The sequence below is a fragment of the Salvelinus fontinalis genome, chromosome 2, assembly GCF_029448725.1.
Source record: "Salvelinus fontinalis isolate EN_2023a chromosome 2, ASM2944872v1, whole genome shotgun sequence".
NCBI classification, from domain to species: Eukaryota; Metazoa; Chordata; class Actinopteri; order Salmoniformes; family Salmonidae; genus Salvelinus; species Salvelinus fontinalis.
This window is the reverse complement of record NC_074666.1, coordinates 97,580,778-97,601,811: the sequence shown is the minus strand read 5'-3', so window position 1 is coordinate 97,601,811 and position 21,034 is coordinate 97,580,778. Positions and strand designations below refer to the sequence as shown.

At 41.9% G+C, this 21,034-nt stretch overlaps 1 protein-coding gene across 1 annotated transcript; it reads left to right on the top strand.

The window, feature by feature from the left end:
• The first annotated feature begins 1,052 nt into the window (after positions 1-1,052).
• On the top strand, positions 1,053-15,438 carry LOC129868515 (NACHT, LRR and PYD domains-containing protein 3-like). The gene is made up of 10 exons (XM_055942577.1): positions 1,053-1,135; positions 5,220-5,318; positions 8,591-8,707; positions 9,040-9,124; positions 9,254-9,482; positions 9,864-11,655; positions 11,942-12,115; positions 13,963-14,136; positions 14,409-14,455; positions 14,887-15,438. Exons 2-10 carry the CDS (start codon positions 5,236-5,238, stop codon positions 15,417-15,419), a joined length of 3,234 nt encoding a protein of 1,077 aa, XP_055798552.1. The 5' UTR covers positions 1,053-1,135; positions 5,220-5,235; the 3' UTR covers positions 15,420-15,438.
• The last annotated feature ends 5,596 nt before the right edge of the window (positions 15,439-21,034 follow it).

The window sequence follows — 21,034 nt, the reverse complement described above, 5'->3', positions numbered from 1 at the left end:
GAATATAAAGAGACATGAGACAAAACAATCATAATGAATCAGATTACATGGCCCCCAGGCTACATGAATATAAAGAGACATGAGACAAAACAATCATAATGAATCCGATTACATGGCCCCCAGGATACATGAATATAAAGAGACGTGAGACAAAACAATCATAATGAATCAGATTACATGTAGAGGGGGGACCTGATCCTAGATCATAATGAATCAGATTACATGGAGAGGAGGACCTGATCCTAGATCATAATGAATCAGATTACATGGAGAGGGACCTGATCCTAGATCATAAAGAATCAGATTACATGGAGAGGAGGGACCTGATCCTAGATCATAATAAATCAGATTACATGGAGAGGGAGACCTGATCCTAGATCCTAATGAATCAGATTACATGGAGAGGAGGACCTGATCCTAGATCATAATAAATCAGATTACATGGAGAGGGAGACCTGATCCTAGATCATAATGAATCAGATTACATGGACAGGGGTACCTGATCCTAGATCATAATGAGTCAGATTACATGGAGAGGAGGGACCTGATCCTAGATCATAATAAATCAGATTACATGGAGAGGGAGACCTGATCCTAGATCATAATGAATCAGATTACATGGAGAGGGGTACCTGATCCTAGATCATAATAAATCAGATTACATGGAGAGGGAGACCTGATCCTAGATCATAATGAATCAGATTACATGGAGAGGGGTACCTGATCCTAGATCATAATGAATCAGATTACATGGAGAGGAGGGACCTGATCCTAGATCATAATAAATCAGATTACATGGAGAGGGAGACCTGATCCTAGATCATAATGAATCAGATTACATGGAGAGGGGTACCTGATCCTAGATCATAATGAATCAGTTTACATGGACAGGGGGACCTTATCCTAGATCAGCACTCCTCCTTGGGGACACTGCCTGTGTGAAACCGAACACATAGTTGTAAAGTCTAGTTACAGCAGGTGTGTACTTCCATCTAGTGGAAGATACCAATAAAACACTTTATTATCATGATGGGGAGACAGCTGAGCTGAAACAGAAAGTAAAGTTGTTCTTTTGGAAAGGATCCATTTTGAGGACAGAGCTAAAAACGCTATATGGAGAGAACTGAAAAATAAAGTAAGTATTTCTGAAAAATTATTTATTCTAAAGGACAGAGTAAGAGAATGAATATCTGGAATGAGATATTACTAGTTAGTTGAACTGCTACTTGAGCTGAGTTGCTGACAGACAGCAGTTTTCAAAGTGTAAACTAATCAGTAGGCCCACATGTTATCAGTAAAACGTCTGGTAAAGATGGTGGAGGAGCTTTTCAATGATATGGTTTTATGTTTATCTCAGGGTTTCTCAATCCTTTTGTTCTTTCCAGCACTTACACACCTGATTCAACTAATCATCAAATATTTTAAGACAGTTTAATATTTGAGGCATACAAATGAACATTCTCAAATTAAAACCTTTTGGGTTTGTAGGACTGTTTACAATTATTAAAGTCCGACAGTAACTCACATTTTGGAGGAAAAAAACAACTAAACTTGGTTTTGAGTAAATTATATGTTTATCAAAAATAATGTAAGAGAGATGTCTTGAAGATACGCGTCCGGGTTTAGAACTCTGTGTCTCAGTGCGCTGCGACAGGGGGAAGTTCGTTTTGCATGGCCCGGTGCAACAGGATAGTGGACATTTATTTTAAGGACCAATGGAATGGTCTAAAATGCGCAAACTCTGCTCACCCGGGGAGCCGGGCAATGCAAAACGAAACCACCCAGTGACCGTTAGTTTATTTCCTGATATGAAATGTAAAGTAACTTTGTAGCCGACGCAGTTCCAGAATGTCTGTTGAGACTGTGTCTCATATGGAACGTTAGAACAGCGGTGGAAACAGAACTCAGTTCTCAAACTGGAGTAAAAGGAAAGATTCCTTCATAGAACATGACTCAAGTAAAAGTGAGTCACACAGTAAAATACTACTTCAGTAAAAGTCTAAACATATTTGGTTTTAAATATTATTAAGTATCAAAAGTAAAAGTAAAGTAGTAATAATTTAAAATTCATTTTATTAAACAAACCAGGCAGCACCATTTTCTTGTTATTTTAATTTACGGATTGCCAGGGTCACACTCCAACACTCAGACATCATTTAAAAACAAAGCATTTGTGTTTAGCGAGTCTGCCGGATCAGAGGCAGTAGGGATGACCAGGGATGTTCTCTTGATAAGTGTGTGAATTGGACCATTTATCTGTCTTGCTAAGCATTCAAAACGTAACGAGTACTTTTGGGTGTCAGGGAAAATGTACGGAGTAAAAATTACATCATTTTCTTTAGGAATGTAGTGAAGTAAAAGGTAAAAGTTGTTAAAAATATAAATAGTAAAGTAAAGGACAGATACCCCCAAAAACTACTTCAGTAGTACTTTAAAGTATTTTACTGAAGTACTTTACACCACTGCATTAGAAGACAGATAAATGTGTTGATTTGAAGGAAAGACAGGCAGATTCTGGTAGGTAGGCTACGAACTATTATAAAGTTAGGTCGTCGTCAGACATTCAACAGTCACAGTAGGTTTGAGCTACAGTATGATCACTAATCATGCCGACCAACCTGATGGTCTCTGTTGGAAATGTTGTGGAAAAGTATCTGGCCTAGGCTATACATTAGGCTATATACAGTACATGCTCTGTCCTGTTACTGGTAGGACTATAACATTATGTGAACTGACCTGAACAGGTTTAGACTGGTCATCTATGATATGTAGGCCATATACAGTACATGCTCTGTCCTGTTACTGGTAGGACTATAACATTATGTGAACTGATCTGAACAGGTTTAGACTGGTCATCTATGATATGTAGGTTATATACAGTACATTCTCTGTCTTGCTACTGGTAGGACTATAACATTATGTGAACTGACCTGAACAGGTTTAGACTGGTCATCTATGATATGTAGGTTATAGCCGAGGTATAGACCTTGATCTGCATATCACTAACAAACTGCTATTATACATTATAACCTAGCCTACTTTACATAATATAACATCTACATATCACTAACAACCCTCTACTATACATTATAACCTAGTCTACTTTACATAATATAACATCTGCATATTACTAACAAACTGCTACTATACATTATAACCTAGTCTACTTTACATAATATAACATCTACATATCACTAACAACCCACTATACATTATAACCTAGTCTACTTTAAATAATATAACATCTACATATCACTAACAACCCACTACTATACATTATAACCTGGTCTACTTTACATGATATAACATATCACTAACATCCCACTACTATACATTATAACCTAGTCTACTTTACATAATATAACATCTACATATCACTAACAACCCACTACTATACATTATAACCTAGCCTACTTTACATAATATAACATCTACATATCACTAACAACCTACTATTATACATTATAACCTAGTCTACTTTACATAATATAACATCTACATATCACTAACAACCCACTATTATACATTATAACCTAGTCTACTTTACATAATATAACATCTACATATCACTAACAACCCACTACTATACATTATAACCTAGTCTACTTTACATAATATAACATCTACATATCACTAACAGCCCACTACTATACATTATAACCTAGTCTACTTTACATAATATAACATCTACATATCACTAACAACCCTCTACTATACATTATAACCTAGTCTACTTTACATAATATAACATCTACATATCACTAACAACCCACTATTATACATTATAACCTAGTCTACTTTACATAATATAACATCTACATATCACTAACAACCCACTACTATACATTATAACCTAGTCTACTTTACATAATATAACATCTACATATCACTAACAACCCACTACTATACATTATAACCTAGCCTACTTTACATAATATAACATCTACATATCACTAACAACCCACTACTATACATTATAACCTAGTCTACTTTACACAATATAACATCTACATATCACTAACAACCCACTATTATACATTATAACCTAGTCTACTTTACATAATATAACATCTACATATCACTAACAACCCTCTACTATACATTATAACCTAGTCTACTTTACATAATATAACATCTACATATCACTAACAACCCACTACTATACATTATAACCTAGTCTACTTTACATAATATAACATCTACATATTACTAACAAACTGCTACTATACATTTATAACCTAGTCTACTTTACATAATATAACATATCACTAACAACCCTCTATTATACATTATAACCTAGCCTACTTTACATAATATAACATCTACATATCACTAACAACCCACTATTATACATTATAACCTAGTCTACTTTACATAATATAACATCTACATATCACTAACAACCCTCTACTATACATTATAACCTAGTCTACTTTACATAATATAACATCTACATATCACTAACAGCCCACTACTATACATTATAACCTAGCCTACTTTACATAATATAACATATCACTAACAACCCACTATTATACATTATAACCTAGTCTACTTTACATAATATAACATCTACATATCACTAACAACCCACTATTATACATTATAACCTAGTCTACTTTACATAATATAACATCTACATATCACTAACAACCCTCTACTATACATTATAACCTAGCCTACTTTACATAATATAACATATCACTAACAACCCACTATTATACATTATAACCTAGCCTACTTTACATAATATAACATCTATTACTTGATGCATAAAACCTTTCTGAATGGATCAATGATTTCCCCCTCAGATCAATCATGTCCATTTTAGCCCTTCTGTCTACATTCTCAGATACGTTTAGAAAATAACAGATTGAAAGACAATAAATAGCCTACTTTTAATTAATAAAAATAGTGTGAGACATGGCCTTATGTTGCTGTACTGTCTATAACTACCTTAACAAACAGTGACTTATTATTATTATTGACAGTTACCATGGAGATGAAATGTCACAACTACATGTTCATGTGATGCATTAAATCACCTGACTGTTTCTATGTCTGTTAGTAAATGTTTCATAAGAGATCATTAATAAATTCTATGTCTGTTAGTAAATGTTTTTTTTCTCAAAGAGATAATGAATAAATAAGAACAATTGACAATCAATTATTAGTTGTCACCATGTTAACCACAACCAACATGTTGGATCTCTGTTTAGGGGTCAGTGCTCTAAAATGAGTCTCTCTGGGGAGAGAGAGGAGGGGGGCCCTGCCTCTAAAATGCATCTCTCTGGGGGACATGACACCAAAGCTAAGAGGTAAGATGACAATTTTATGAAGATTTGATTAAGTTTATTTCCAAAATAAATAGCTATCTTGAGATGAATGCACTTACTGTAAATCTCTCTGGATAAGAGCATATGCTAAATCAGGGGTTCTCAATCCGGGGTCTGTGGAGGTACTGCAGGGGTTCTCAATCCGGGGTCTGTGGAGGTACTGTAGGGGTTCTCAATCCGGGGTCTGTGGAGGTACTGCAGGGGTTCTAAATCCGGGGTCTGTGGAGGTACTGCAAGGGTTCTCAATCCGGGGTCTGTGGAGGTACTGCAGGGGTTCTCAATCCGGGGTCTGTGGAGGTACTGCAGGGGTTCTCAATCCGGGGTCTGTGGAGGTACTGCAGGGGTTCCACGGCACCCTGACTGTACTCGTTGCAATGTGAGACATTTGATAGAATTTTCACGACACGACCACTTTGTCTGCTCTTAATTAATACCTAATATAATGGAATGCATATTTTTTTAACCAATTCTGATCGTTGTTACAAGCAGAATTTTGACAATATTACCGTTATATCAACACACTCTTCACACCCGTTTAACAACTCTAAATAGCTTTGGCATAGTAGACATCAAGTCCCGTCCCAATAATGTTGCCTACAACGTTACATACAATGTTCATATTCATCGAACACATATTACGCCCTAGATGCCTTCAACTGCCCATTTTATAGCCACGCCCAATTTAGGATTATTATTTAACAACGTGATGTTGTGCTCCAAAGGGACAACTTGAAATAACATGATGTAGATAATTAAATAATCAAAAGAAAAACGTGTTTATTAAACACTCTTAGAAAATAAGGTTCCTTATAGAACCAAAAAGGTTTCTATCACTTCCTTAATATATGGAACCACTAAAAGTTATATATATTTTTGGGTTCAGTGAAGAAGAACCTCTAGAGTTCTGATCAACAAAAGGTGAATGTTTTGAGGATGTGAACCCAGCAGCTTTCCAGTGGTCAGATCAATTCTTCCCGTTTTTTCCAGCGCCCGGCCCAGGATTCAAACCAGCCACCTTTCAGCCACAGGTCCAACTCCTTAAAAACCTGAGTTAATCTGCCAAAATGAAGACAAAGTGCTATGCAGACATACATGGTATCGCTTGTTATACATAATTATTATACATAAATCATTGCCAAAAGCACAACACACATTGTTGCATGTAGGTCTATATTATTTATAGATTGATTATATAGAAATATCAAACATTATTTTTAACTACTACAAAGCAATTACATGTGGTGCAGGAACCACTGACTCACTGCATTATTCTATAGTATTATCAAGACACCTGCTGTTAACTCTTAACTACTTAGGACAGCTCACGAGGTGTCCTAAATATCTGCTGACTAGGTGGGACTAGAGACTTCATGCATAGCTTTAATTTATACCCATTAGTGTAAAATGTCTTTATTCTCAGCACTTATACGACCAATTCTCTACTCTGAGACGCTTTGTGGATATGGGCCCAGATCTCAACATATTCCCCGTACAGAACTGTCCGCGTCCATGTACAGAACTGTCCGCGTCCACGTTCAGTGTGGCGCCAAGCATATTGTCCGGTACGCTCAGAGTTGGCTGAGGTGATCTTGGAGAATAACGACAGAGTTTGTTACAGTGTTGAAACACCGAAGTTCAGTGTTCAATTTGCTTTTTTTCTTTACAGTCAGGGACAGTATGAGTGTAGCCGGATCCTTTTCACTCTCTATCCTTGTTTCATTTTGTGGTTCACCGGATTCGTCATTTTCATCGAGACGAGGTACAGAACGACCAGCTAGCTAGCCAAGCTAGTCGGTACAGTTAGGTAATCTAGCTAGCTACAATACCAGCAGCATCCTAGTTAATTTAGCTAACAATACATAATTCTCTCGTTGACTCATACTAGCTACCTCTGTCCAGTTCTCCTCTCTTTGTCACGATCGTCATAATAAGCGGACCAAGGCGCAGCGGGATATGAGTAGATCTTCTTTTAATAGAGATGACGAAACACGAAAACGAACACTTTTACAAAACAAAACAACAAACGACCGTGAAGCTATAAACGAAAGTGCAGACACAAGCTACTAACGTCAAACATAGACAATTACCCACAACCTACCTGATGCCTATGGCTGCCTTAAATATGACTCCCAATCAGAGACAACAATAACCAGCTGTCTCTGATTGAGAACCAAATCAGGCAACCATAGACTTTCCTAAACACCTACACTGAACACAACCCCATACATACTATAAAACCCCATAAACAATACACACACCCTAAACTAGACAAAACACACAAACATCCCCCATGTCACACCCTGACCTAACTAAACTAATCAAGAAAATATATATAACAAAGGACAAAGGGTGTGACACTCTTCACTAGATGGACGGTAACTTTAGTGTTTAACCCCTCTGTGTCCAAGGACCAATCTTTTGAATATTATTTTCAGGGCGCCTCAATAGCAGGTATTGAACACCAGGTAAATAATCACTAGTCAGAGCCTCAACCTCAGTATACATTCATTATAAAACACATCTTAATATCTGATATTGCGAGTAAACAACCTCGGAATAGAAAAGACAAGAGTGCGTCTTCCAGCCCACCAATAAATTACATAATTCAACCCTCCCGGTTAGTAAATTTACCTCAACATGCCCCCGGAGAAGGCAGAGTAACGACACCAGCCTTTTAGCGGGGCTGACTACAACGCTCGCGTCGCTAAATTAATTTCGTTATTAAAAATGACACACTGCACGCGCCAACGAGCGTCTAGAAGTCAGTTCTATTTGTGACGCAGTTCGCGCTGCATCTCCTCATTGGTTTATAGAAGCAGGTACCCACGTGCCATCTCCTCATTGGTTTATAGAAGCAGGTACCCACGTGCAATCTCCTCATTGGTTTATAGAAGCAGGTACCCACGTGCCATCTCCTCATTGGTTTATAGAAGCAGGTACCCACGTGCAATCTCCTCATTGGTTTATAGAAGCAGGTACCCACGTGCCATCTCCTCATTGGTTTATAAAAGCAGGTATCCACGTGCCATCTCCTCATTGGTTTATAGAAGCAGGTACCCCCGTTCCATCTCTTCATTTAGCAAAAAACATAAACATAACTTAACATAAACATAACTTCTTTAAACAATAAAAACTAATTTACGAACATTTCTGAAAATGGATATATAGCTTTTTTGAATGAAACTCTTCTTATGTTTCCCCATCTGAGCTCAGAGTAGATGAGAGATGTAATGTTTGTCTCTGTTGTGTTGAAGCCCAATCAAGCAGGAGAGACCAGCCTCCCCTGTACCCAGCTGTGTGTCCATGAAGAGTGACCAGTCTATGAATCCTCCTATTTCCTTTAGAGAGGGAGACTTTTCTACTGAACAAAGGTAAGAAGAACTCATGGGTCATGGTCAGTGAGTTAAACAACACTGTCTCTAGTCATTTCTCCTCTCCCATTTTCCCATTTATTGTTGTTGTTTTCATAATCCATAGGCTAATCCTTTTGTCCATTTTCATAGTCCTAAAACAATATTAAACAAAGACAACATTCCCTCCCTGTGTGTGTGTGTGTGTGTGTGTGTGTGTGTGTGTGTGTGTGTGTGTGTGTGTGTGTGTGTGTGTGTGTGTGTGTGTGTGTGTGTGTGTGTGTGTGTGTGTGTGTGTGTGTGTGTGTGTGTGTGTGTGTGTGTGTGTGTGTGTGTGTGTGTTTTGTCCACAGAAACCAACAGGAGAGATCAGAGTCAGAGATTCTCAGTGGTCAGTCTTCCCAGAGTCATCAAACAGACCTGGCCTCCATATTCAGTGTATGTGGTCCTGTTATGTACATTTGTTTTTGTTTACCTCAAGTAAAGTTGATCTGTCAATCATTCATTAATGTGTTAATGAGAAAGCATTTCTTCTCTTACTTAACTTATTTACTTGATTTATTTCAGTTGCTTGAAGAGAAAATTATGACATTTGTGAAGAACGAGCTGAAGATGTTCAAGAGGATTCTTAGTCCAGAACTCCCAGAAGGCTTTGAGTTTCAGAAGCAGGATAAGGAAGTGGTGGACGCTGAAGATGAGAAGCAGGAGAGCAGTGCCAGAGAGGGGGCTCTGAAGATCACACTGCACGTCCTGAGGAAAATGAACCAGAAGGAACTTGCTGACTCACTGGAGAAATGTAAGATCTGTCTGCCTCATGTTGAATGCTGTTTTATAACATTTAAAAAGCTGTAGCTAAAGTACAGCTAAAGTAGCTGTGTAACTCAATGACATTGTAGGAGCCTTAACACAACACCTAGTGACCTCATCAAGTAGCAGCAGGGATGTGTTGTGGTGATTAATTTAGAGGGAGAGACAACATTAATAATACCATCAATAATACCAATAATAATATAATCAGTCACACCAGTCTGTAATGCATTATGAAAATATTTACACATTTATACAGTCAGTTAAGAGAATAAATAATTATAATTTAAAACTTTATAACAGTCCTACAATACTGTAGGCATTAAAACAGACGTAATATTAATATCATCTGTGTTATTTCTTCATTCAGATGATCCTGCTGTGATTTGCCAACGTGAACTCAAATCTAATCTAAAGAGGAAGTTTCAATGTGTATTTGAGGGGATCGCTAAACAAGGAAACCCAACACTTCTCAATAAGATCTACACAGAGCTCTACATCACAGAGGGTGGAACAGGAGAGGTCAATAATGAACATGAGCTGAGACAGATTGAGACAACAACCAGGAAACAAGCAAGACCAGAGACTGCAATCAAATGTAACGACATCTTCAACCCCTTAACTGGACAAGACAAACCTATCAGAACTGTGCTGACAAAGGGAGTCGCTGGCATTGGAAAAACAGTCTCTGTGCAGAAGTTTATTCTGGACTGGGCTGAAGGAAAAGCAAATCAGGATGTCCAATTTGTATTTTCATTCCCTTTCCGGGAGCTGAATTTGATGAAAGCGGACAAACACACTTTCATTGAACTTCTTAATCACTTCTCAATGGAAACCAAACAATCAGGAATCTCCAACTATGACAAGTACAAAGTTCTGTTCATCTTTGATGGTCTGGATGAGTGCCGACTGCCCCTAGACTTCCAGAAGAACAAGATCTGTTGTGACGTCACAGAGTCAACCTCAGTGGATGTTCTGCTGACAAATCTCATCAGGGGAAATCTGCTTCCCTCTGCTCTCCTCTGGATAACTACCCGACCTGCAGCAGCCAATAAGATCCCTTCAGGGTGTGTTGACCAGGTGACAGAGGTACGAGGGTTCAATGACCCACAGAAGGAGGAGTACTTCAGGAAGAGATTCAGTGATGAGGACCTGGCCAGCAGAATCATCTCACACATAAAGACATCAAGGAGCCTCCACACCATGTGCCACATTCCAGTCTTCTGTTGGATTTCTGCAATAGTCCTTGAATACATGCTGAAACATAAGAGAGAAGAGATGCCCAAAACTCTGACTGAGATGTACACACACCTTGTGGTGTTTCATACCAAACAGAAGAATGAAAAGTATCTTGGGAAAGAAGAGACAGGTCCAAACTGGAATAAAGAGAGCATTCTGTCACTGGGAAAACTGGCTTTTCAACAGCTTGTGAATGGCAATCTGATTTTCTATGAAGAAGACCTGAAAGAGGCTGGCATTGATGTCAATGAAGCCTCAGTGTACTCAGGATTGTGCACACAGCTCTTTAAAGAGGAATGTGGGCTGTACCAGGACAAGGTGTACTGCTTTGTTCATCTGAGCATTCAGGAGTTTCTGGCTGCTGTATATGTGTTCTTCTCATTCATCAACAACAAAGAGAATCTAATGGCCGAACCGCAATCAACGTCCAGGAACCTTTGTTCGCTGTTCAGAGACAAGCCTAAAGTTACTGTCTACAAGAGTGCTGTGGATAAAGCCTTACAAAGTGAGATGGGAAACCTGGACCTTTTCCTCCGCTTCCTTCTGGGCCTCTCACTGGAGTCCAATCAGAAGCACTTACAAGGTCTACTGACAAGGACAAGAAGCAGCTCACGGAGCCATGAAGAAACAGTGAAGTACATCAAGAAGAAGATCAGAAAGAATCCCTCTCCAGAGAGGAGCATCAATCTGTTCCACTGTCTGAATGAACTGAATGACCATTCTCTAGTGAAGGAGATCCAAAGCTACCTGAGCTCAGGAAGTCTCTCAAAACCCAAACTGTCACCTGCACAGTGGTCAGCTCTGGTCTTTGTGTTGCTGACTTCAGAAAAGGAGCTGGATGTGTTTGACCTGAAGAAATACTCCAGATCAGAGAAAGGTCTTCTGAGGCTGCTGCCAGTGGTCAAAGCCTCCAGAGCTGTTCTGTGAGTAAATAAAATGACATATAAGAACTAATCATCAGGAAGAAATATTCCGTTTAGAGAAAAATATGCATAATAATATGTATATAATATTATGTTGAAAAATATATTGAATAAATGCATTGATGTTCACATTAGTATAACATTATGACCATACAGTTCTAGAAGACAGAAGATGAATCTATATGTTGTTTAAGAGAATAAACCAAATGCATCTGCCATTGTCTTTCTACACTACTGGTGTTAAATTAACAGTGTGTTTGTGAAGTCATGATGATCTCTTTGTCAGGCTGTCAGGCTGTGGAGTCACAGAGGAAGGCTGTGCTTCTCTGGTCTCAGTTCTCAGTTCAAACGCCTCACACCTGAGAGAGCTGGACCTGAGTAACAATGACCTGAAGGATTCAGGAGTGAAGCTGCTCTCTGCTGGACTGGGGAATCCCCACTGTAAACTGGAGACTCTGAGGTCAGTATTCCTGTAGTTGGTCAACAAGTGATAACTGTTCACCAGATCCACATGTGTTTACCAGACACACATAGTCCACACCAAATGTGTTTGGACAGTGAAGCTTACAGTTTTAAATGTGGTGCTGTGCTCCAGCATTTTGGATTTGAGATATAATGTTTCATATTAGGTGACAGGACATAATGTCACCTTCTATTTGAGAGAATTCATACATATATTTTACCGTTTAGATATGAATAGTGAATAATGATGAATAACAAAGTTATAGAGGCACAAATATCAGTATAAATGCTAATTTCCCCTGTTATTGGTAATGGTGAGAGGTTAGCATGTTTTGTTGTAGTCTGTTATTGGTAATGGTGAGAGGTTAGCATGTTTTGTTGTAGTCTCTGTTATTGGTAATGGTGAGAGGTTAGTATGTTTTGTTGTAGCCTCTGTTATTGGTAATGGTGAGAGGTTATCATGTTTTGTTGTAGCCTCTGTTATTGGTAATGGTGAGAGGTTAGCATGTTTTGTTGTAGCCTCTGTTATTGGTAATGGTGAGAGGTTAGCATGTTTTGTTGTAGTCTGTTATTGGTAATGGTGAGAGGTTAGCATGTTTTGTTGTAGCCTCTGTTATTGGTATTGGTGAGAGGTTAGCATGTTTTGTTGTAGCCTCTGTTATTGGTAATGGTGAGAGGTTAGCATGTTTTGTTGTAGCCTCAGTTATTGGTAATGGTGAGAGGTTAGCATGTTTTGTTGTAGCCTCTGTTATTGGTAATGGTGAGAGGTTAGCATGTTTTGTTGTAGCCTCTGTTATTGCTAAGGGTGAGAGGTTAGCATGTTTTGTTGTAGCCTCTGTTATTGGTAATGGTGAGAGGTTAGCATGTTTTGTTGTAGCCTCTGTTATTGGTAATGGTGAGAGGTTAGTATGTTTTGTTGTAGCCTCTGTTATTGGTAATGGTGAGAGGTTAGCATGTTTTGTTGTAGCCTCTGTTATTGGTAATGGTGAGAGGTTAGCATGTTTTGTTGTAGTCTCTGTTATTGGTAATGGTGAGAGGTTAGTATGTTTTGTTGTAGCCTCTGTTATTGGTAATGGTGAGAGGTTACCATGTTTTGTTGTAGCCTCTGTTATTGGTAATGGTGAGAGGTTAGTATGTTTTGTTGTAGCCTCTGTTATTGGTAATGGTGAGAGGTTAGTATGTTTTGTTGTAGCCTCTGTTATTGGTAATGGTGAGAGGTTAGCATGTTTTGTTGTAGCCTCTGTTATTGGTAATGGTGAGAGGTTAGCATGTTTTGTTGTAGCCTCTGTTATTGGTAATGGTGAGAGGTTAGCATGTTTTGTTGTAGCCTCTGTGGTAAAAGTGGTAAAACAGATATGTATTAAAATATCCTCAAATAAAAGGTGACATTATATACTGTTACCTCATATGAAACATTTGATCTGAAATCCAAAATGTTGGAGTATAGAGCCACATTTAAAATGTTAGCTTCACTGTCAAAATAGATATGGTGTGGACTGTATACTCAATACAATCTAAATCTGATACCTCACTGTCATTATAGATATGGTGTGGACTGTATACTCAATACAATCTAAATCTGATACCTCACTGTCTGTCTTTTGAATGATACTGCTTTTTAAACTGGTCTGGTCAGTCAACTCAAATATTTGTACTATACATGCTTCTCTCTACAAGCAACACTTTGATAATTTATAATTTCAAATAATGAAACATTCATTTCTGAGTAGATATGGCAGGTTTCAGGACACAGATATATCTGAAAATGTTAAAAAATATATACTGCCACTATTTTCACCACCAAAGAATATCAGTGTGATTTTAATATGATTCGACTCTTTGCAGGCTATCAGGCTGTCTAGTCACAGAGGAAGTCTGTGCTTCTCTGGTCTCAGCTCTGAGGTCAAACCCCTCACACCTGAGAGAGCTGGACCTGAGCTACAATCACCCAGGAGACTCAGGAGTCAGACTGCTCTCTGCTGGACTGGAGGATCCACACTGCAGACTGGAGAAACTCAAGTATGTAGAGGGTTTATGTCCATGTTCATATCAGACATGTTTGACTTATCAGGCTAGTTAAGACAAACATTCTGACCAACAGTTGGACAAAGTTGTATGTTACTGTGTGTGTGTGTGTGTGTGTGTGTGTGTGTGTGTGTGTGTGTGTGTGTGTGTGTGTGTGTGTGTGTGTGTGTGTGTGTGTGTGTGTGTGTGTGTGTGTGTGTGTGTGTGTGTGTGTGAGTTCAGGTGTATCCCTCAATGACTGTCTGTTCTTCTGCTTACCGCTACAGTGTGGAACATGGTGGAGAGAACACAATGAAACCTGGGCTTAGAAAATGTGAGTGTTGACTGCTGTGAAGAATATGACTAAGAATAAGTCTTAATTCAAGTTAAGTCAAAGTCAAAGACCACCATCATTACTGACTTGGTAATATTAAATATCAGCTGTAGTTCTACAGAAGCAGAAATCAGGGACACCAACGTTTACAAAGAGTTGCTTTGACAATGTGTGTGTGTGTGTGTGTGTGTGTGTGTGTGTGTGTGTGTGTGTGTGTGTGTGTGTGTGTGTGTGTGTGTAATTAATGTGAATAAGTGTGTTTTATATTACCATACAGTATAACATATGATCATTCAACAAGTCTCAAGTTACCTTAACTTCTCCTTTTGATACCTAGAAACATCTACATTAAATGAATTAGTGAAAAGTGAGTTAACATTCTAATGTGAATGATGATGATTTCTAATATTGTGTCTGGTTTCATCCATCAGATGTCTGTGATCTCACACTGGACCTAAACACAGTAGACAGACTCCTCTCTCTGTCTGAGGAGAACAGAAAGGTGACATGGAGGAGAGAGAAGCAGCCGTATCCTGATCACCCAGAGAGATTTGAGGACTGTAGACAGGTGCTGTGTAGAGAGGGTCTGACTGGGCGCTGTTACTGGGAGGTAGAGTGGAGTGGGAGAGGGGCTGGTATAGGAGTGACATATAAAGGAATCAGCAGGAGAGGAGGGGTTAAGGACTGTTGTCTTGGATACAATGATAAGTCCTGGAGTTTGATCTGCTCTGACAACAGTTACATTGCCTGGCACAATAATAATCACACTACCATAGACGTCCCCTCCTCCGGCTCCCACAGAGTAGGAGTGTATCTGGACTGGCCAGCCGGCACTCTGTCCTTCTATAGAGCCTCCTCTGACACACAGACCCACCTGTACACATTCACCTCCACATTCACTGAGCCCCTCTATCCAGGGTTTAGGGTTTATGATGTTGACTCCTCAGTGTCAATAATAACATGACACACACTGGAAACACACGTGCTGAACACACACACAGACACAGACTGGACACACACACACAGACTGGACACACACACACAGACTGGACACACACACACAGACTGGACACACACACACAGACTGGACACACACACACACAGACTGGACACACACACACAGACTGGACACACACACACACACAGACTGGACACACACACACACACAGACTGGACACACACACACACAGACTGGACACACACACACACACTGGACACACGCACACACACACACTGGACACACGCACTCACACACACTGGACACACACACTCACACACACTGGACACACACACACACTGGACACACACACACACAGGACACACACACACACTGGACACACACACACACACACTGGACACACACACACACACTGGACACACACACACACTGGACACACACACACACACACACTGGACACACACACACTCACACTGGACACACACACACTCACACTGGACACACACACCCACACACTGGACACACACACACACTCACACTGGACACACACACACACTCACACTGGACACACACAGACAGACACACTGGACACACACACACACTCACACTGGACACACACAGACAGACACACTGGACACACACACACACTCACACTGGACACACACACACACACACTCACACTGGACACACACACACACACACACTCACACTGGACACACACACACACACACACTCACACTGGACACACACACCCACACACTGGACACACACACACACTCACACTGGACACACACACACACACACACACACACTCACACTGGACACACACACAGACACACTGGACACACACACTGGACACACACACACACTCACTGGACAGATACACACACACACTGGACACACACAGACACACACACACACACTCACTGGACAGATACACACACACTGGACAGATACACAGACACACACACACACACACTGGACAAACACACACACCCACACCCACACTGGACAAACACACACACCCACACACACACTGGACACACAGGACACACACACACACTGGACACACAGGACACACACACACACTGGACAAACAAACACACACGTCTTCCTATAATTGTGAGAATGTTAAAATACCAATGTGATCATTTGTTGTCTTTTATGTTGAATAACAAATTGTATAATTATATATGGACATATACTCCATAGTTGTACAAGTAAACAAGGATATATTGTACTTTTCATAATAAAACATAGTTGAAACAAGAAAAGCATGTTAATTGTGAAAACAGTTTGGTTATTTATGTTACGTTTCCTCTGTCAGGTTGACGTTAACCTGCGACTGGTTGAAACATGAAACTAATATGAAATGAAATACAAAACAATTAAATATGTGAAAATTATTTAAAAATATTGTACAGCAGAGTGTTGTAATGCAGGGTTACTATAGAAACATACTTATATTACTATAGCAACAGAGTTCACTCTCACTCTGCTCCCTCTGCTCTCTCTTGCTGTCTGCTCTCGCTGCTCTGCTGTTCTCTCTTTTCTCTGCTCCCTCTCGCTTTCTGCTCTCTCTTGCTCTCTCTGCTCTCTCAGCACTCTCTGCTCTCTGCTCTTTGCTGTCGCTCTGCTTTCACTCTCTGCTCTGCTCTCTCTTTTCTCTGCTCTCTCTCTGCCATCGCTTCTCTCTGCTCTATCTCTCACTCTCTGCTCTCTCTCTGCTCTATCCCTCCCTGCTCTCTCTTGCTCTCTTCTCTCTCAGCCTGCTCTCTGCTCTCTCTGCTCTGCTGTTTTCTCTGCTCTCTCTCTGCTCTCTCTCTAATCTCTCTGCTCTGCTCTTTTCTCTGCTCTGCTGTTCTCTCTTTTCTCTGCTCTCTGCTCTATTCCTCTCTCTGCTCTCCCTGCTCTGTCAGCACTCTCAGCTCTCTGTTCTCTCTGCTCTATCTCTCTCTCTTCTCTCTCACTCTGCCCTCCCTCTGCTCTCTGCTCTCTCCCTCTGCTCTCTCTCTCTGTTCTCAAATCTTTCTGCTCTCTCTCTGCTCTCTTCCTCTCGCTCTGCTCTCTCAGCCTGCTCTCTTCTCTCTCTGTTCTCTGATCACTCTCTCCCTCTCTCTTTTCTCTGCTCTCTCTCTCTCTGCCCTCCCTGCTCTCTCTCTGTTCTCTCAGCCTGCTTTCTGCTCTCTCTCTACTCTCTCTTTCTGCTCTCGCTCTCTGCGCTCTCTCTCTCTGCTCTCTCTGTTCTCTCTACCTCTCTGCTCCCTCTCTGCCCTCTGCTCTCTCTGCCCACTCTCATCTCTCTCTCTCTGCTCTCTCCCTACTCTCTCTGTTCTCTCTCCCTACACTCTTTCTCTTTCTGCTCTCTGCTCTCTCTCTGCCCTCTCTGCTCTCTCTCCCTCTCTGCTCTCTCTCCCTCTGCGCTCTCTCCCTCTGCTCTCTGCTCTCTCTGTTCTCTGCTCTCTCTCTGCTCTGCTGCTCTTTCTCTTTTCTCTGCTCTTTCTGCTCTCTCGTTCTCTGCTCTCATTCTCTGCTTTCTCTCTCTTCTCTCTCACTCTCTGCTCTCTCTCTCTGCACTCTCAGCCTACTTTCTGCTCTCTCTCACTCTGCTCTCTGTCCTCTCTCTCACTCTGCTCTCTCTTTCGCTGCTCTCTCAGCCTGCTTTCTGCTCTCTCTCTCTCTCTAATCTCTCTTTCTGCTCTCTCTCTGTTCTCTCTCCCTCTCTGCTCTCTCTGCGCCCTCTCTCTACCCTCTCTACTCTCTCTCTCTGTTCTCTCTCCCCCTTTGCTCTCTCTTTCTCTGCTCTCTCAGCCTGCTTTCTGCTCTCTCTCTCTCTCTACTCTCTCTGCGCTACCTCTCTCTGCTCTCTCTCCCTCTCTGCTCTCTCTTCTTTCACTCTCGCTACTCTCTCTCTTTCTGCTCTCTGCCCTCTCTGCTCTCTCTCCCTCTGCACTCTCTGCTCTCTTTCTGCTCTCTTCTCTCTCCCCCTGCTCTCTCTCCCTCTCTTCTCCCTCACGCTGCTCTCTCTGCTCTCTCCCTCTCTCAGCCTGTTCTCTGCTCTCTCTCTGTTCTCTGATCACTCTCTCCCTACTCTCTCTCTCTTTCTGCTCTCTGCTCTCTCTCTGCTCTCTCTGTTCTCTCTACCACTCTGTTCCCTCTCTGCCCTCTGCTCTCTCTGCCCTCTCTCATCTCTCTGCTCTCTCCCTACTCTCTCTCCCTCTCTGCTCTCTCCCTCTGATCTCTCTGTTCTCTGCTCTCTCTCTGCTCTGCTGCTCTTTCTCTTTTCTCTGCTCTTTCTGCTCTCTCACTCACTCTGCTCTCTCTCTCTGCACTCTCAGCCTACTTTCTGCTCTCTCTCTCTGCTCTCTGTCCTCTCTCTCACTCTCTGCTCTCTCGTTCGCTGCTCTCTCAGCCTGCTTTCTGCTCTCTCTCTTTCTGCTCTCTCTCTCTGTTCTCTCTCCCTCTGCTCCCTCTCTGCGCTCTCTCTCTCTGCCCTCTCTACTCTCTCTCTCTGTTCTCTCTCCCCCTCTGCTCTCTCTTTCTCTGCTCTCTCAGCCTGCTTTCTGCTCTCTCTCTCTCTCTCTCTCTCTGCTCTCCCTGCCCTCTCTCTTCTCTCTCTCTCTCTGCGCTCTCCCTACTCTCTCTCTTTCTGCTCTCTGCCCTCTCTGCTCTCTCTCCCTCTGCACTCTCTGCTCTCTCCCTCTGCTCTCTGCTCTCTTTCTGCTCTCTCTCTCTGCCCTCTCTCCCTCTCTTCTCCCTCACGCTGCTCTCTCTCTCTGCTCTCTCCCTCTCTCAGCCTGTTCTCTGCTCTCTCTCTGTTCTCTGATCACTCTCTCCCTACTCTCTTTGTCTTTCTGCTCTCTGCTCTCGTTCTCTGCTCTCTCACTCCCTCTGCTCTCTCTCTGCCCTCTGCTCTCTCACTCCCTATGCTCTCTCTGCTCTCTCTCTTCTCTCTCTCTGCTCTCTTCTCTCTCTGCTCTCTCTCTTTTCTCTGCTCTCTCTGATCTCTCTTTCTGTTCTCTGCTCTCTCTACCCTCTCTCTGCTCTCTCAGCCTGCTCTCCGGTCTCTCCCTCTCTCTCTAATGCTCTCTGCTCTCTCTGCTCTCTTCTCTCTGCTCTCTCAGCCTGCTCTCTGCTCTCTCGCTCTGCACTCTCGCTCTGCTCTCTCTACTCTCTCAGCCTGCTCTCTCTCTGCTCTCACCCTCTCGCTCTCTCTGCTCTCTATTTTCTCTGCTCTCTCAGCCTGCTCTCTGCTCTCTCTCTCTCTCACACTCTCTCTCTCTGCCCTCTCTTCTCTCTCACTCCCTCTGCTCTCTGTTCTCTGCTCTCTCTCTCTGCCCTCTCCTCTCTCACTCCCTATGCTCTCTCTGCTCTCTGTTCTCTGCTCTCTTCCTCTGCTCTCTCTCTGCTCTCTCGCGCTCTTCTCTCTCTTCTCTCTCCTCTCTCTGCTGCTCTCTCTCTTTTCTCTGCTCTCTCTTTCTGTTCTCTGCTCTCTCAGCCTGCTCTCCGGTCTCTCCCTCTCTCTCTAATGCTCTCTGCTCTCTCAGCCTGCTCTCTTCTCTCTGCTCTCTCAGCCTGCTCTCTGCTCTCTCGCTCTGCTCTCTACTCTCTCAGCCTGCTCTTTGCTCTCTCTCTCTCCCTCTCTCACTCTGTTCTCTTGCTCTGCTCTCTGCTCTCACCCTCTCGCTCTCTCAGCCTGCTCTCTTCTCTCTGCTCTCTCAGCCTGCTCTCTGCTCTCTCGCTCTGCTCTCTCGCTCTGCTCTCTCGCTCTGCTCTCTCTCTGCTCTCACCCTCTCGCTCTCTCTGCTCTCTCTCTCACACTCTCTCTCTCTGCTCTCTCTCGCTGTATATCTTCACAGGGGTGCAGTTTGGACAATCACCACTTGATGTCAGTGTTAAACCAGAAGTGATGAAAACAACATCACTGCAGAGAGAGAGAGTCTAATATACTGATATACAGTGCATTCAGAAAGTATTCAGACCCCTTGACTTTTTACACATTTTGTCACGTTACAGCCTTTTCCCCTCATCAATCTACACACAATAACCCAGAATTACAAAGCAACAACTGTTTATTTTATGTGTGCACATTTTTATAAAAAAAACTTAGGATATCACATTTACATAAGTATTCAGACCCTTTACTCAGTACTTTGTTGAAGCACCTTTGGCAGCGATTACAGCCTTAAGTCTTCTTGGGTTTGATGCTACAAGCTTGGCACACCTGTATTTGGGGAGTTTCTCACATTATTCTCTGCAGATCCTCTCAAGCTCTGTCAGGTTGGATGAGGAGCGTCGCTGTACAGCTTTTTTCAGGTCTCTCCAGAGATGTTCGATCGGGTTCAAGTCCGGGCTTAGGATCATTGTCCTGTTGTCCAGTCTGTGTATACTATACTGGGAGGGTAGAGAGTCAGAACAGATAGAGGATCTGGAGCCCTGAGGGGGAGAGAGAGAGGGAGGGTAGAGAGTCAGAACAGAGGGAAAGAGAGAGAGAGGGAGGGGAGAGAGTCAGAACAGAGGGAAAGAGAGAGAGGGAGGGTAGAGAGTCAGAACAGAGGGAAAGAGAGAGAGGGAGGGTAGAGAGTCAGAACAGAGGGAAAGAGAGAGAGAGGGAGGGTAGA